The sequence below is a fragment of the Candoia aspera genome, chromosome 7, assembly GCF_035149785.1.
Source record: "Candoia aspera isolate rCanAsp1 chromosome 7, rCanAsp1.hap2, whole genome shotgun sequence".
Classification (NCBI taxonomy): Eukaryota; Metazoa; Chordata; class Lepidosauria; order Squamata; family Boidae; genus Candoia; species Candoia aspera.
Genome location: NC_086159.1, coordinates 81,142,103 through 81,160,748, shown reverse-complemented (window position 1 = coordinate 81,160,748; position 18,646 = coordinate 81,142,103). Strand labels below are relative to the sequence as shown.

At 38.3% G+C, this 18,646-nt stretch overlaps 1 protein-coding gene across 2 annotated transcripts in view; it reads left to right on the top strand.

Annotated features, from left to right (window-relative positions):
- SMC1B (structural maintenance of chromosomes 1B) overlaps positions 1 to 18,646 on the top strand; it is a 61,322-nt gene that overhangs the window by 1,188 nt on the left and 41,488 nt on the right. For both annotated transcript variants that reach the window (XM_063308328.1, XM_063308327.1), the window contains exons 2-8: positions 171 to 279; positions 1,360 to 1,552; positions 9,176 to 9,284; positions 11,629 to 11,832; positions 13,081 to 13,319; positions 13,429 to 13,687; positions 15,934 to 16,074. In XM_063308328.1, coding sequence (XP_063164398.1) covers positions 171 to 279; positions 1,360 to 1,552; positions 9,176 to 9,284; positions 11,629 to 11,832; positions 13,081 to 13,319; positions 13,429 to 13,687; positions 15,934 to 16,074 — 1,254 coding nt within the window. The remainder of the gene's footprint in view (positions 1 to 170; positions 280 to 1,359; positions 1,553 to 9,175; positions 9,285 to 11,628; positions 11,833 to 13,080; positions 13,320 to 13,428; positions 13,688 to 15,933; positions 16,075 to 18,646) is intronic.

Here is an 18,646-nt window from a genome sequence, read left to right as displayed (position 1 = left end):
TGAAAGTAAAAACTAAATTTAAAAAAGAAATTTGCTTAAATGTGGGTTTCTCAACTCTGATTGTGCCAGCATAAAACGGGCAAAATACCAAATATTCTTATTTTGTCTCCATTATCAATCATGGCAAAGTTCTCCAGCCTGTTCCCTTTGCTTTCCTTTCTCATCCACAGATGGGATATTTAAAGCTTTTACTGGTTGAGAATTTCAAATCCTGGCGGGGACAGCAATGCATTGGGCCGTTCAAGAAATTCACCTGCATCATTGGTCCCAACGGTTCAGGTGATGTGTGGAAATGATTTATAGTGGTTCCCTTTGGTTAGGGGCCTCCCTAGACTGTTCATTGAATTGCTTTCCTTTTATATCCGTTCCTTATATATATACAATACCTATTGTGCCTATTTTGTCCTATGCATGTTTATATTTTTTCTGGTGGTTTTTCCGCTGCTAAACAGGTTGTTGTATTGTGTAATTGCCTTGTTGAAAAGCAAAAATGCTTTGGATAAGTAAAATATTATTGATTAAAGGAGGAAGTATCAAAACTGATTAAGCTGTACAAACAGCCATTTAATCTATATGAGCAGTGGGACATTAATCACCTTGTACAGAAGATGCCATTCCATCAGGGAAGGAGGAGGAAGAATTATGTGTTTAGAAGGCACTTACTATGCCCCTTAAGAGTTCCGTTGATGTGTGTCTGCAACAGACATAGGCAATGTGGTGCCAAGACCTCTCTTAATGTCCATCTGGCTCCTTATATGGTCTAATCTTTTTAAAAGATTATTTTAATTAAAAACAAATTGGAAGATGGCCTTTAGCAAGCACCAGTCACTGCCATTATATTTATTTGCAGCAATAGTCTTGGGCCCCACAAGGATCCTACTGGGAAGGTAGAGAATATATCAGGGGCTAGATGTTTCGTTAAAGGTCGCATTCACCTTGGTAGCGCTTCTGTAGCTGCCAGCATGTTCCCCAAATTCCAAAGGCATTTGCACCAAAAAGGTTGCTACTCCTTCCTTCTAGATTAGCACAGGCTAGAGTTTAACTACTAACCTTCGTTAAGGTTCATCACTGTTTGTACCTTCTAAAATTACAACAAGGCTACCTGAGATTTTTCCAAAATAGAAATGAAAACTTTTGAATTATTCTGTTTGTGGAAAGAGGGAAGTGGTGGGGAAGAACCGTGATTTAGTGTAGGATCTGAGCCAGCAAACAAGTTATCAAGATGGTGTAAGCAACTAAGGATATCTTGGTGTAGGGAGAATTGGTGAAAATGTTTTCATGAGATTTTAAATAGCAATATGTATAATTATTTTAATTTGCACCTGTAAAAAGCCATTTTAACATTTTATGCAATTAAAGGGAAATCAAACGTAATGGATGCCCTTAGCTTTGTAATGGGTGAAAAGACATCTAATTTAAGAGCGAAGCACATTCAGGAACTGATACATGGGGCACATGTTGGAAAGCCAGTTTCATCAAGTGGAAGTGTAACAATGGTGTATGTGGAAGAAAATGGGGAAGAGAAAAGATTTTCAAGGATTATTCGAGGCAAGTAAATTTTTTCTAAAAATTACATATTGTGAAGTATAAAGAAAATATAAATAACTGATTATGTAGGCAGTAGCATTGTTTTGTTCAATTAAATGTGGCAAACTTATGTCATGGGCTTTTAGATAAACTAACATTTTAGATATTCTAGAGGTGACGGACTGGTCCCTGGGGGAGCTGGGAGTGTTGACGACCGACAGGAAGCTCTGGCGTGGGCTGGTCCATGAAGTCATGAAGAGTCGGAAGCGACTGAACGAATAAAGAACAAACATTTTAGAATTTGGGATATTTTAGCTGTCTGGTGCATCTCTAAGCATAGTGAGAGGAGCAGGAAATCTATCGATTGGACAATATCAAGGAAATTGTTGGGAATAAAACTGCAAAATATATATTTATTAGGGATCACCATAATATTTCTTAAAGGTATATACCACGTTCTTTTTAAAAAAATATGCAACACAAAACAAATATATACAAATATGTTTTTCTATCAAAAAAGTGATGTGTTATTTTTCAGAGACAAAATGCATGTATATTATATGATATAGTAAAAATTTAAAAAAAAATTATAAACAAGCGAAATTCAGGAAGTGAAATACAACAGAATATTAGGTGCATATGCAAAATTAGCTGCTTAACATGCAAAAATTACAATATGCATAATTTTGTGGCAGATAGCTGGGAAAGCCTTTGGCCCAGGAGAGATCAGAAAAGTCACACACCAGGCATTTCTATAAAAATAATTTATTTACAGAAAGCAAAACATATTTAAAGGACTTGGCTCTCAGTGAGAGCAGCCTGACTTTCTACATGTCTGTACAAAAGGAAAAGAGGAACTAAAACAAGTCCGGGCAGGTTCCTCCCCCCAGGTGCAATAATTAACATTCGAAAAGGGGGCAGTTGAATTCAACCTCTGCACCCGGCCAAAATGATTAGATAAAATAGCACCTTAATCTGTTAGTAGGAAAACCATTAACACTCCCCTTTTTATACTATAGATTAAGATGCAAACCAATCTTCTTTGACAACTTTGTATGTCTTTCCATTCACATTATTTTACCATTATCTCCCCATTGGTTAACAGAAAGCTACCATTCTTCTTCCTGTGTTTTTCCAAACCTAGGTTGTTATAATTCCAAGGCTTTTTAATGTGAAATGGCTTTTCATGCAGGCTTCAAAATCAAGCCTTTGTTTTTCTGTTGATGTGAACAGCAGCAAATCATCAACATAAATGCACAGATACATACAGCCTTGTTTGTCCTTCTTCATATATACACATGGATCTGCTTTTCCTTTTTCAAAACCAAAATTCTGCAGTTTTTCATCTACTTTTTGGTTCCAGGATCTAGCAGCTTGTTTTAACCCATAGATTGACTTCTGCAGTTCACAGACTAGATTCTCCCCTTTTTCATAGCCAGGGGGTTGCTGCATGTATAATCTGTGGAATCACCATAGAGAAATGCAGTTTGAATGTCATAGTGGTTAACTGACATTCCTTTCAGTGCAGCAACTTTTAACCGTAATCTAATTGATTCACCTTTAGTAACTGGTGCAAAAGTCTTGTCAAAGTCTAAATCTTTCCTTTGAGTGAACCCTTTTGCAACCAACCTTGCTTTATATTTTTGGATTTTGCCATCAGCATCCCTTTTCAGTTTGAAAACCCACCTACAACCCAGACAGCGTTCATTGGGAGGTAGATTTACCAGTTTCCATGTTTTATTTTCTTTCAAGGATGCTAATTCCTGTTGCATGGCAGAATGCCAATTTTGTGCAATCTCAGGTGGTAAAGCATTCACTTGTTCTAAAGACTCAGGTTCTGTGAATATGTGAAAAGCCTTTACTGTTTCAGCCTGAAAACGTGATGGAGGAACGCCTTTATTACTCCTCTGAGATCTGCGAGGTAATACAGGGCTTAAATTCTGACTCCTATCACTGTCCTGAGAAGCATCTGTCTCATCAGACAGATCTTCAGTTTGCTTTTCTGGTTTAATGTCCTCATCAGGCAAAAAATCACCATCAGCAAGTCCTTGGTGTTCTCTTGTGGTGGTCAGATCAACTGGAGAGCTAGAATTTAATCTCCCCCAGTTTTGTTCAGCAAAAGAAGCGCTTTTGCTAATTATTAATTTCTCTCCCATTATGAACCTGTAGCTCCTCTGGCTTTGTTCATTGCCAACAAAGATGGCTTTCTTTGTTGTGGGGCCTCCTTTCCTTCTCTGTTGTTTTGGAATATGAACCCATGCAGTGCTACCAAACACTCTTAAGATGGTTTACCTTTGGTTTCACACCATAAAACAAATGGAATGGAGTGTCCTGAATCACAGAGTTATACAATCTGTTTTGTACATAACAAGCAGTCGATAAGGCCTCTGCCCAATAATTAAAACATAATTGTGAATCTTTTAGCATGCATTTCATCGCATTTTGCAAGGTTCTGCCCTTTCTTTCAGCAACACCATTTTGCTGAGGGGTGTAAGGGTTAGAAAGAATTTGTTCTATCCCCTTTTCCACTAGGAACCTTCTGAATTTGTGAGAAAGGTATTCTCCTCCTCTATCACATTGGAGTGCAGATACAGGCCTAGGGAATTTTCCATTTGCCCATGTCACAAAACTTTTAAATTTCTCAAATGCCTCATCTTTATGTTTTAAGATGTAGATAAATGTGTATCTTGAGAAATCTTCAATGATGGTCATTGCATACCTTGCTTGTCCAAGACTTGGAGCAAAAGGACCAATAATGTCAGAGTGTACAATTTCCAAAGGTCTAGTTGTAACTCTGTCACTGTGCTTACTCACAGGAGCTTTTAGTGTTTTGCATTCTTTGCAAACTACACAATCTAAGTATTTATCACAGGGTTTTATCTTTAGGTCAGCACACAGCTGTGGCATTTGTGCTATATACTTGAAATTAGCATAACCAAATCTCCTGTGCATCAGGTGTACACATTGGTCATGATATGGAGTGTTAAATTCTGACTCCTATCACTGTCCTGAGAAGCATCTGTCAACTTCAGCCTTGCAGCTTGGCTTCCTTGCATTTTGCACAATGTACAAGGAGTCTTTTAACATACCAGTAGCACACAATTTCCCATTTTTTCGTATCTCACAACCATTTTTCTTAAATATTATGATATACCCTGTTGCAGCCAATTGTGCCACAGAAAAAGGTTTGATTGTAAATTTGGCACATACAACACACCTTTTACAGTTTCTCCTAAGCAGGATAAATACAAGTCACCTTGTCCCATAATTTTGGTCACAGACCCATCAGCCAAAGATACACTTTGTCTTTCAGTTTTAGACAGTGACACAAAAGAGCTTTTACAATTACATAAATGACAACTGGCCCCAGAATCTAACACCCATACATCAGAATTACCCGTCTCAGCCACCTGTGCAATTTGGCTTGTCTGAAGAGCCTTCTTCTGTGTTGTCCTTGTGCTCTTCTTCTCTGTCTTTTTAGTCTTGGGTCTCAAAGCACAGTCTTTCTGCAAATGTCCAGCTGAACCACAGGTGAAGCATCGCTGGCTGGCTAGTGCTGTGGCCTCAGCTTCCTTTCCCTTCTTTTCCCTTGTTTTCTGGTACTGCAGCTTTCCAGAAGAGATGGGGGGGATCTTTCCTCTCTCTTCTCCCATTCAGCGAGTAAGCGCTGTGTAACATACGATGGGGTGAGGTCTGCTTCAGGCATAGCCTCCAGAGTACAAATCAGTGTGTCTCACCTTGCATTTAGTGAGGACAGGAGGATATATGATTTTGTGAGAGGTGTAAATTCCATTCCTCTCTCCTGCAACTCAACAAACAGCTGCTGAATATGATGCAGGTGCTCAGGAAGGCTTTCTCCTTCTGCAAGGTAGGCTCTGTAGAGCTTTTTCGTGAGGGTAACTTTACTCCCTGCTGTTGCCTTTACATATAAGTCTCTCAAAGTGTCCCAAAGTTGCTTTGCAGACTGCATACCTCTCACGTGGACTAGCTGATTGTCCTCAACTCCCAGGATAATGGTGCCTCTAGCCCGCTCATCCTGTCTCAGCCATTCAGCACTGGGATTTGGGGGGTTTTGCTCACCAATTGGCAGCCAAAGATTCTCTCTGCGAAGATACATCTCCATCTTCAGGGCCCAATTCAAATAGTTGGTTTCTGATAGGCGCTCCAGAGGCATCGCTGAGGGCTGGGAGGTAGCCACGGCTTCTTCCTTCTTTTGCAAGTCACCTCAGCTAGCTTCTAAGTCCTGCAGACCGGCAGTTGCTGGAAAATCTCCAGGCGGCTCCAAAGAAAATCTTCACAGGTCTTTGCTACCTGCCTTTAAATTGTGCATGAGGTGTGGAGCTGATCTCTCTTTTCTCTCTGGGTTTACTGGGCTGTTTACTGGGCCCATAACCTTTTGGCAGATAGCTGGGAAAGCCTTTGGCCCAGGAGAGATCAGAAAAGTCACACACCAGGCATTTCTATAAAAATAATTTATTTACAGAAAGCAAAACATATTTAAAGGACTTGGCTCTCAGTGAGAGCAGCCTGACTTTCTACATGTCTGTACAAAAGGAAAAGAGGAACTAAAACAAGTCCAGGCAGGTTCCTCCCCCCAGGTGGAATAATTAACAAATGAAAAGGGGGCAGTTGAATTCAACCTCTGCACCCGGCCAAAATGATTAGATACAATAGCACCTTAATCTGTTAGTAGGAAAACCATTAACATAATTAACTATAGTTTTAAATGTGAAGTAAAATATTTATAACATGCAAAATTTGCAACATCTGAATTTCAGCAGTCCAACTAGTTAAAAAAAATAGTTTGCTGTTAGTTCCAAACAGTGTGGCCCAAAGAAGAAAGAAAGGAAAGGAGGAAATCCTTATAGTTATGCAGAAGGGAATTTAGGAAAAATGCAAAACAAGACACCTTATAAAGAGGAGAAAAAACTTAGAAACTGAAAAATCTTGCTCTATTTTCTGCAAAGGATCCAGCCCAAAAACTAGCTTGAAAGTTGCAAATAGCAGAACTTTCCACAGAAGAAGCAAAAGCCAGCTATAGTCTAAAAGGACTTAAATAGTCAAAATTGGCTAAAAAAGATTAAGCAAAGCAAATAAAAGAAAAATACTACTTTTGAACCAATGTAAGCAAGCAGAACCCTCAGAATTGGTTGTAACAAGCACCCCTTCACGATGAGCCAGTTTATCACGGTACAAACTCTCACAGTGTGGCACATCCACGCAAGCTTGTCTTTCATGTCTGTGGGCTTTTTCTCTTCTATCACTGCTCTTACATAATACAACAAAGGAAAAAGAGTAAAAATGTCTCCAGAAAATTGAGTACAAATTTTAAAAACACTTTAAGTTAACTCCAGATAAAGGAGGAGCCAGATAGCCAAAAATTATCTCAGACCTTTAATGTTAGGGGGAAAAACTAAGCATAATATAGGAAGGAGCAATAGTAAGGGAACGCTAAGCAGTTATACAGGTATCACATTAAGAGTACAATCCTATATATGTTGACTCATACAGGACCACGTTGTCGAGTGTCCTTGAATCCCTGCTCAGTTTCAGAACTGAGCTTGGCAAACCCAACTGCCATAATTATATTACGGATATAATTATATTATGGATTTTTTGTTGTACTTTTATTGTATTGTTGATTGCTATGTATGGCTGTCATTAATCTCCAAGAGCAATGGATAGAAAACTGATGATAAATAAATTTATACTTGAAAATCTTTTTCAGTGAGATTGACATCTTGAATACATTGTTTTTGTATTCGACAGCTCTTATGTTGCTGTATGTGCTGGTTTGCCTCCTTTCTCTGGGGTCGATTCCTGTAGGTGGGGACTGGGGAGGAGGTCCTGCCGTCGGTCCCTACTGTGTGGGGTGCCACAGGGTTTGGTGCTCTTCCCTTTTCTGTCCAATATCTACATGAGGCTGCTGGGTGAGCTCATCCATTGCCATGGGGTGGGGTATCATCAGTGTGCTGATGATACTCAGTCATACACCTCTGCCCCTGGCGAGCTAAGTGACGCGGTTGATGTCTTGTCCCAGTGCCTGGAGGCTGTGGGGGTCTGGATGGGGAACAACAGCTTCAGCTGAACCCTGGCAAGACCGAGTGGCCCTGGGTTTTGGGGAGGCCTACTGGTTCTAGGACTGTGCCATCTTTGGTGCTGGATGGGGTGGCACTGCCCCAGACAGACCCGATGTGCAATCTGGGGGTCCTCCTAGACTTACGACTCCTGCTCGACGAGCAGGGGGCAGTCATGGCTAGGAGGGCCTTTGCACAGCACTGTGTTGTATGCCAGTTGCGCCCTTTCCGGGATCATGAGGCTCTGTTCACAGTCACTCATGCTCTAGTCACCCCCGGATTGGACTACTGTAATGTGCTGTACCTGGGGCTGCCCTTGAAGAGTATCTGGAAGCTTCAACTGGTGCGGAATGCAGTAGGGCAGACATTTATGGGTGTTCTAGAAGAGCACATATTACACTTCGGCTCTGCAAGCTGCGTTGCCTGCCAGTCTGCTCCCAGGTTGTGCTGTTTTTGACCTTTAGAGCCCTGCATGGCATGGGCTGGGTTATCTGAGGGACTGCCTCTCCCCGATCACATCAGCCTGTCCCATTAGATCTGGCAGAGAAGGCACGTTGCGGACAGCATCTGCCAGGGACTTATATTTGGTGGGTCCGAGGAGGCGGGCCTTCTCTTCGTGGTGCCTGTCTTATGGAACATTCTCCCCCCGCCCCCAAAGTTAGGTTACCTCCATTCCTGCTATTGTTTCAGAAGTCCCTTAAGACCTGATCATGTCACCGGTCCTGGGGGTCCCAGGGAACCAGAGACATTCTGAGATGGCTCCTCTGTGGTTGATCTTTTTGCTCTTTCCGTGTGGTTTGTACATTTTAAACTTTTTATAATATTTTCCTTTTTAATAATGATTTTTACAATATTTTGATAAACATTCTTTTTATCTATCTGTGGTTTTATTTGATTGTTGTATGCTGCCCAGACCCTCTTTTTGTAAGATGGGTGGCTATATAAATGTGATAGACAGACAGACAGACATTCTTACTGTATTTGTTCTTGGCACTCTATCGTTCTATTTTACAGTAACAAAACAACAATATTTGGAAATAATGTGTCTATTTTTTAAAACATTATATATATTTGTTTGTTTATGGCATAATATTTGATGTATTTATTGTCATCTAGTAACAGCTAAAACAGTATGCAACCAAATTAAAGTACTTTCAACATATCCTAGTATAACTTTATTTCACAGTCTAAGATTCACTAAGAAGTCTTTATTCATCATCTGTAATCTTTAATTTTAATCAAATGAAATATTTTTTTAAAAATTATTTTAAATATTTTGTTCGCATTGGGTTTCTGTATTGTATAATAGAAGTGGCAATAAGCATATTTAATGCTGTAAACAACTTCAGGGTATAATGAGGAGATCTGTGGTTAAGGTGTAAAAATATAATTGCAGAAAGCCATCTTGTGGAAATAGTCTGTTTACAGCTACTGTAATGTTTTACAGTGAGAATATATTTGTTATTTATCTCCCAAATGTTGGAATTGTGTACATTGCTTGTGTACATTTTGCAAAATGGGTGGATTGGATATTAACTTCTTATTTTCTTGTTTCTTTCAAAATTAGGCAGTGGATCTGAGTTTCTTGTTAATGACACTGCTGTTAACCGATCTATGTATACAAAGGCACTTGGGGAAATAGGCATAATTGCAAGAGCAAAGAATTGTCTTGTTTTTCAGGTAAATATTTGTGCTCAAAATGTAAGGAAACATAAAATTAAATGTTCGTGTTGGTAGTAATATTTTTAATCTTGATCCAAATCATTAGAAGAATGTGGGGGATAGGATGGCCCAACAATGATTTTTTAATCTTGCAGTAGCACATTTGCAGCTTTTAGATATACCTGTCATGTGGGCTAGAGCATAATAATACTGTATCTGTTGTTCCAGTTCCATTCCAGAGCGAGATACTGGGTATATCTTTCCAATTTAAAAGCCTCTCTTGCATTGTAGTGACTGTGATGGCAAGGAGTTCCTTTTTGGTTTGGTATGCCAAGTATAAGCATTTCTGGAGAGGGGAAGTTTAGTCACAATGACTTCAAGATTAGTAACCTCACATTTTGATCTGGAGCATTCCTTAGGCTTGGCCTGGCAGGTACATCAGAGCAGCAAGGATTTTGTGAAGGATTCCTAGCTCTGACATAAAGTGTAGCAGGAAGAGCTTCACTGACTGCCAGTTTACTCCTAGGCAAGTTTAAGGTTTCAATATTTAGAGTTTTAAACAGCATAGAAAGAGAACTTCTGAGAGATCTCCTCCAGTGCCAGTCTGCCTGACTGCTCCTTTTGTTATCAAACCTTCCCCACCCCATTCCCCGAGTTGAGCAGAATACTGTGAAGAATCATTTTGTGGCAGGCAGGAGGAAAGTCTTTTTTAAAACTGTAATGTTCTCCAGAAATGTAGTATGAAGCAGTATTGTTGCAGTTTGGGTGCAGGCTGAAAACATTTCTATTTGTATTTTAGATCCATAGTGACAATGCTGGTTATTCTACCATTTGGGTTCTATCATTTTTATATGGAATTAAATGCATCCATTTATTTTTAACATCAAAACTGGTGGTGCACTGGAGGACAGGAAGTATGTAAATATATTGCTAAATAATAAAGTTCAGTTATTATATAAATAAAAAAGAAGAAATGTAACTCAATTCACATGTAGTAGACTGTGTGTCATTACTTCCTGCAGCTGGAAATCAGAGCTGCTCAACTGCCTCATAACTCCACTGTCACTATCAGCACGAAGCTAAACGTGCACTTTTCAAATATATAGCTTTTAATGTAGCTTAAGAATGTTATGGCTCTGCAACTCCAGACACATCTGGAATATATTTCCTCTCATATATGTCAGTATTTCATTTGGGATAAAGAATTGAAACAGCTTTATTCCAGGATTTGTTGGATGGGATCAGCTCAGTTTTTAGTATCATTGATCATGGGATTTTTGGAATACCTGGCAGGATTGAGCTTTTTGAATGATGTGTTATGGCAAGTATGAGGTCTTTCTGCTATTTTTGGTTTAGAAGGCAGATAAAATTATGGAAGGTAAAATTAGAAGCAATGTAATTTTTTTATTATGACTTAACTCCACTTTAGCCCCATTGAAATTCCTAAGTAATTAAATCCATGGGAGTTTCCAGCTATATAGCAGTATGGCCAAATGAATGAATGAATGAAAACTTTTATAGCTCTATAAACTGTGAGCATTTGCTCTGTATTAAAAAAATCCCCTTATACATCTCTATTTAGTTTAGCCATTAGGTTAATATTTACAAGGCATACTTTTTGAAATGTACCATCAAACTTCCCTGAGGATGCATGTCTCTTTCTGGGGTCTTAAATGTACTGTTTTTATCCTTAAATAATTCATGGGACAAAAAAACTATATTTCTCTGTTTTATTAAGACAAAATTTTAGTACAGATTAAAATTGAGAAAACATATCAAAAGATTACAAAGTTAGTTTATCATAGCACAATATTCACACAGTAAAGCCACTAGCACATTCCTGTATTAAAACTTTTAAATTCTTGGCTTAAAAAGGCCATGTAAGAAGGAGCTAAGCTATCCATTATGGATAGTTGAAGTGGTTTCAACATGAGTTCCCTTTTTATACTGTTAATTTAATGTTTACTTAATTGTTCATATCCCATGATTGAAAGGAATTTATGAGCAAATAATCTGAGTGTAGAATACTTTGCCAATGTATATTTTCCTGAGATGGATTTAAATGATACTCCCAGTATATGAAATAATCCATGCAGTGTCTTCTTTAACAATTTTTTCTGACACTAGACAGAGGATTTATGTGTAGGACGCAAAGAAGAAATTTATGGAATGAACACCCTCATGTATGGCCCTTGCTGGCTTTGAGTTCTGTTGATATGGTGTCATCAAATACCATGATCAAAGAAGTTTGGGTAAAGAATGTTAGTTGTTTTCTGTAATATGGGTTGTTAGGGTCTTCTTCCCAAAATCATTTTCATTTTGTGCAACTTTAACATTTTAAAACATTGAATAATTATTGTAGGGTGAAGTTGAAGCAATTGCAATGAAGAAACCCAAAGAAAGAGCTCAGCTTTTTGAACAAATTAGCAACTCAGGAGAGCTTGCTGCTGAATATGCAGAAAAGAAGAAAGATTTGCAAAAGGCGGAGGAAGATGCACAGTTCAGTTACAACAAGAAGAAAAATGTTGCAGCTGAGCGCAAACGTGCAAAATTAGAGAAGGAGGAGGTAAATTCAGGAAAAAATATTTTTGGTTCTTGAGTTAGTATGTAAAATGAAAATTTTCTGGTTTCAGTGGAAAATCATGGTTTAGGTCATGTTTTTAAAATTAAGTTTTCTGATAGAGATTCTCCTCATAAGTATAAAGATTAAAGAAGTCATGCCATAGTATTACTGTTAATTTTCCTGCCTTATTTTAACTATGTTATAAATAAAACGTTAAGACAGGAAAGATTGCACGGTGATACTGACCCCTGTTCAGAATTTTTAAAAATTGACAATATTCTGAATATCGGTGGACCAAGTCAAGCTCTAATAATTTCATCAGGGTTCTTTTGAACCTTGAAACATTTTAAGGTTAAAACAGCTGGTCTGACCTTAGAAAAAGTATACTAATGCTGTTCCAACAATATTGGAAGTATTTCAATAATACTTCCATTTAACCTGAAATGGAATTCACAGCTTTTAAAATAAATGTTTATTCAGTTTTTGAACTGAAGTAATAATACAAGTAAGAATAATTAAGAATAAAAGCAATACATTTCATTTCATTTAAACTATTAGTGAAGAAGCTATATACCCTAGCAATTTTGTGACAGAAGTTTCAACCAGATTGCCCTCACATCCTAAGCTATATACCTAAAATAATTAAACTCAATAATAGAAAGAACGGGAGGGAAGGAGGAGGATAGCATCCTATTAGTTTCTGTGTATTCTAGCCAATATCTCCAACTCTTGTTAAGCAAATTTAACAATTATATAACGACGTAATTTCAGAATACTACTATACTGAAATTTTAGGAACCCACATAGCTAAGCCCATCACTAATATGAATATAATCCTTTCCTATAATATATAACTAACATTAATCATGACTAAAAAAATTTGTTATAAGATAAAGGAAAATGATAGTGTTGAGGCTTGGATGAAGACCCACGTGTTTAACAGACACCTGGTGGAAAGGAGCGATTCCTTTTGTACTCTCTAGCTTAGCTGTCTCTCTAAGATGCTATTAACCAGTTGACTTTAGGAGCAGAATATGTAATACAATGCAGCTACTACCCAAATGCCTTCCAGAGAATATTCTTGCCTTTCAGGTATCTATACGAGTCTCCCGATGGATGTACAGCAAACTATTAATACTAATACAAATGTTAGCAAAAATATGAATTTGAACTCTTTTTATAATTGAAATGCTCACAACTAAGATTTGCCATTGTATATGAGTTCATTGCTAACCATTTGGCTGATTATAGGCAGAACATTACCAGGTGTTGTTTGAAGAACTGAGAGAATGTAAGAGGCAGTTGCAGCTTTTCCAATTGTATCACAATGAGCAAAAAATCAACTTTCTCAGTAATAAAGCAGCTGAAAAAAATAAGAACATTGGTACTAAGAAAATTGCTGTTTCTCATGCCGAAGAAACAGTGAAAGCCAAGAAATCTGCTTTTGGAATGTTAAATAGAAGCAATCAGCACATTGAAAAAGAAATTAGGTAAGTGCATCTAGCAAACAAGGTGTGCCTGTTATCCATTTATATTAGAAGTTTTTGAAGTTTCTCAGAACAACCTTTTTTGGAAATTGGTAAATGTATCCCTTTCTAGGGCTCTAGAAGTTATACTGAATCAAAAGAGGCCTCAGTATATTAAAGCAAAGGAAAGAACTTCTCACCAAATTAAAAAAGTAGATATGGCTAAAAAAAAATTAAGAGATCATATGAAAGAGCAAACTAAGCAAGAAGAAAGCAAAAGGGAATTGGAGCTAGAACTGACTGAGATTGAGAAAGCTTGGCGAACATTTGAAAAAAAGGTTGAAGAAGAGGCACGACATCGAGAAAGAGAAGTTTTGCTGGAGGAAAATCAGGTAAATTTCAAGGCAAATAAAATTCTATATTAATATTCAAAGTAGCAGATTCAGGTTTTAAATTGGAATAGTTGTGGTTACATACTCAACAAATCAGAAGTTAATGGTTCTTGATGATCGTTGTTGCTATGCTACGTGTTAATAGTGATTTGCACTGCACTGTCTATCTCCAGTGCAGATCTGCACTGAGAGAGAGAGAGAGAGAGTTCTGTAGTGGTTAACATGTTGGGCTAGGAGTGGAGATAACTAAGTTCCAGCCTACCCTCAGCCATGGAAACTCACTTGGTGACTCTGGGCCAGTCACTTTCAGCCCACTTAATGCGGTTGTTGTTATGAGAAAAAATAGGGTGTACAGGTAGTCCTCACTTAATGACCATTTGTTTAATGATGGTTCGGACTTACAACAGCACTAAAATCCAACTTACGACCAGTCCTTGCACTTATGACTGTTGCCACAGTCACATGATCAAAATTTGGGCACTTGGCAACCGGTTTGCACTTACGACTGTTGCAGCATCCCACAGTCACATGATCACCATTTTCAACCTTCCCAGCTGGCTTCCAGCAAGCAAAATCAATGGAGAACCACATGATTCGCTTTACGACCACATGGTTTGCTTAACTGTGGTGATTCAGTTAATGAACACCGCAAAAATGGTCGTAAAATGAGGTCAGGTTCACTTAGCAACTGAAATTTCAGTCCCAATTGTGAAGCAAGGACTTTACCTGTATGCTGCTTTTTGCTCTGGAATGAGAGGCAAGATATAAATTTAATAAATAAAAGCATTAAGAGTGTGTGTGTGTGTGTGTGTATAATTCAGTCTTGAATCCGGAATGCCCAGATACTGTATGTTTTTTTCTCCCCCCCCTTTTTTTAAACTTTGATCTATAATTGGTTAACTATTAGTAAATTTTCTTCCTAAAAAGTTTATTCAAATAAACACCAGTCCTTAAAGCTTGGAAGGCTCAACTAAGCCTTCTCAAGATGGGATTCACTAGGCCCTTCAGAAGATATCTGGAAGAATATATTACTTTGCAAGTAATAAGATTTAAACAATATGAAGAGAAATCAGAGTATTTTGAGAAAAAATATGCATTATAATGGAGTAGCCGTAATGCTAAATAAGATATCCAAAGATAAGACTTAAATTTCATACCCAAATTGGATGGCATTATGATGTAACAATTTGCATCACGTCCTGCCAATATTACCATAAACAAGATATATACCCCACAGAAGATAAGATGAGAATATAATAGAGAAATTCTATTAAAAGTTAAAGCGTGCTATAATTCATTTAAAATATAATAACAACCCTAATGGGTGATTTCAGTGCGAAAATGGCAAATATGACAATCTGATAGGTAAACTTTACTTAGATCTTAGAAATGAACGTGCTGAACCATTTGTACAATTCTCTGAAGAAAAGCAATAATACATTTACCTTAGATAAATAAATTACCATTTTGTGTGTGTGTGTGTCTTTGAGTCACTATTGACTCCTGGTGACTGCCTGGAGTAGTCCCTGTGGTTTTCTTGGCCTTGCCTCCTCCTTCCCTTGGCTGAGAGACTGGCCCAAGGTCACCCAGCTGGTTTCATCCCTAAGGCAGAACTAGAACTCACAGCCTCCTGGTTTCTAGCCTGCTACCTTAACCATGAGACCAAACTGGCTCTCAATTCCTATTTAGGAAACTATATACTTGGGTATCACCTACAGATACTAAAAAAGTATTTTCAGAATTCAAATAGATTATATTATTATTAATAAAAGATTAATAGTATATTGAGTATAAAAGCATATCTAGAAGCAGATATAAAAGGTACTAATCATAATCCAATAGTGGCAGAATTGAGGATAATTTTGAAAGTCATCAAAAGGAAAATGCTAGAATTGATAGAAACAAATTGCAGGACCCAGAAGTTATTGTAGAAGTAAAACAAGATATAGTCATTATGAAACAAGTGGAAGGAAATATTAAAAATATATTGTTAGCCACCCAGAGTTGTGAAAACAAGATGGGTGGCCATATAAATAGTTTAAATAGATAATATTTTGTTTTTTATAGTAATATGAGTGTATATTGAATGGCTATTTGTTCCATGTGTTAGAAATGCTACATTTTTTTTCAAGTTCAGAATTTAAGGACATGTTATAAATATCAATACTGGATTGTGATTTGGACAATTTATACTATTCATTTAAGGCTGCAATCCCATTTGGCAAGGTTTGTCTGCTTGTGTGCAGGTAAATCAATACTGGGAATTGAAAGAACTAGTACGTAAAAAAGTAGCCATATTAACTCAGCAAAGAGAAAAACTGCTGTGGGAGCAGAAGGCAGATATGGAAAAGATGTCATTTGATCAGCAGAGGCAGAAAGAAACTGAGGTATATGTAAACATTAAGCATGATTTGGGAGCAAAAACTGATAATCTAAAAATAATGAGCTCCTTTTTATTTTGCTGGTATGTATGCATGTATGTATGTTAATATTTTTTCCAGAACTTCTGTATAATTATGGCTTGTCTTCTGGAAGTTAAGGGGAGATTTTTATAACTCCAGTTTCACCAACTGAGAGCATCCCAGGTGTTTCTTTCTTCATTCCCCTTCTGTCTAGACAGTTATGGAAACTATGAGCTGGCGAGTGTAAGCTCTGGGGCAGTATCGACAGGGCAGGGTTGAGAAGGCTGCATGATGCTCTGGGACAGCCCTTCTTTCGTCCCATGATGGGAATTGTAATCAAGCACTAATGAAGGCATCAGGGGGAGTCTTACAGTACTTGTATAATTGGAGAAAACTGTTTTCTTGCAGAGATGGAGTGGGTTAGTGCTAGCTTTGTAAGTAGGGCTGTGCTGATGACTTCAGGTTTAGTCTTGACCTTGGTATCTGGGAAAATCCTAGCAAAGGTAATCAAGCAATGAGTTTGTAAGAATCAGTTTGTTTAAAATAGGTCATAGCAGACAAATTGTATTGCTTTTTTGGACAAGGTAACTAGATTAGTAGATCAAGGGAATGCTATAGGTGTAGTAGCCTTCAGTAAAACATTTAAGAAAGATGACCATAGCTTCCTTCTTGATAAAGTGAAACAATGTGGGATGGAGGGTCCCACTAACAGCTGGATTTGCAGTTGATTGAACAGCTGTACCCAACATGTTATCCTTAATGGATCTATGTCTACAAGGAGAGAGGCATTCAGAGGGGTACTCTAGGGTTCTGTCCAGGGCCCAGTGCTCTTTCAGATATTTATAAATTACTTAGAAATTTGCTCAAGGTTCAAAAGGATCTTGATAAGGAACATTGGGCCTTTTCCAACAAAATGCAGTTCACTGGCAAGAAATCCTGGGTTCTGCACTTAGGTAGGAAATGAACAAGTACGAGGCAGAGCGTACCTGGCTCAGCAGTAGTACTTGTGAAAAGGAACTGAGTATCCTGGTAGACCACAGATTAATCATTAGCCAGTACTATGCTGCAGCTGCTAAAAGAGCCAGTGCAATCTTGGGCTGCTTCAACAGATGTATTATGTTGAGATCACAGAAAGTAGTAGTTTCACTCTACGCTGCACTGGTCAGACTGCACTGGAATCCTATGTCCAGTTCTGATCACCACAATCCAAGAAGGCTTCTGAAGAACTGGAAAGAGTGCAGAGAAGAACAAGAAGGATGAGGGAGGGCTTGAAGGCTAAATGCCATTGTTTGTTTATTTATTGACCAAATTTTATCACCGCCCATCTCCCCCTGAAGGAGGGACTCTGGGTGGTTTACAATAAAACAAAATTTAAAATTCAGTACAATTGTAAATACAATAAATATAAATAGAGAATAAAAATGTAAAATGAAATAAAGTCCAGATGGCTGAAGATTCTACTCCAGTCCATGAGTATAAAAGGGGCCATTCTAGGGCATTAGCCATCTCCAGGAACGACTATTCCCTTTCCCGCTCCAGGCGTGCTGGCAGAACCAGGTCTTCAGCTTTTTCCGGAAGTCCAGGAGCGAGGGGGCTTGTCTCACCTCCGGGGGAAGAATGTTCCAGAGGGACATTACCTACTGTACAGTTAAAAGAAGTTGGGTGTGTTTAGCCTAAATCCTAAAGAGAAAGCAAGGGGGAATCATAGCAGTCTTCTGATTCTTGAAGGGCTCTCACAGGGAAGAGGGTGTGGATTCATTGTCTGTTGTGCTTGAGGGTACAACAGGAACCAGTGGTTGGAAGCTTTACAGAGGGAGATCCAAATAAAGAGGAATTTCCTGATTGTGACAGCTATGAAGCAGCAAAGCAATTTGCCTCCTGTTGGTGCTCAGTCTTTGGAGGTTTTCAAACAAAGATTGAACAGCCATTTGTCTGAGGTGGTCTGACAATTCCTGCCCTTGGCAGGAAATTGGACTAGAAGATCTCCAAGGTCCCTTTTGTTGGATATAAATATCACAAAAACTGGACCAGAGAGTTCTGAAAAGGAACTTACTTTATTGAGCGGTTTGCAAAGCGCGGTGGGCACCTCGACCAGGCTACGCAGAGTCTGATCGAAAGGAGAGATGCCACACCCTTTTCCTTTGTTCGGACCCTTATATACATTCTTTGGTTGCTCTTTCCTGCCCCGAGATAGGTGGGTTCACAATCTATAGGTCATCCCTTTGCCCGTCACCTTTTCCCTAGCCTGATCTCCCATTGATTGGGGGTCTCAGACGCACAATCTTCCGACCGCCTCATCCCCTGGACCCTCACCCTTATTTTACATGTGTTAATAGACATTCTTATCTTGAGACATCCCGGACATTCCAAGGCCTTCACACATTGAAAGTTTTAATTGGGTTAGCTATTATCATTTGATGAGTTTCCCACTATCTCTTCCTGACTTGTTGTTAGTTTAAATGTGTAACATTGTGTTGCTCACTAGTTTAAACTTTTTACATATATTGCTTCCCCCCCTTGCTATTAACTAGTATTAGTATTTGCACCTAAAAATCTC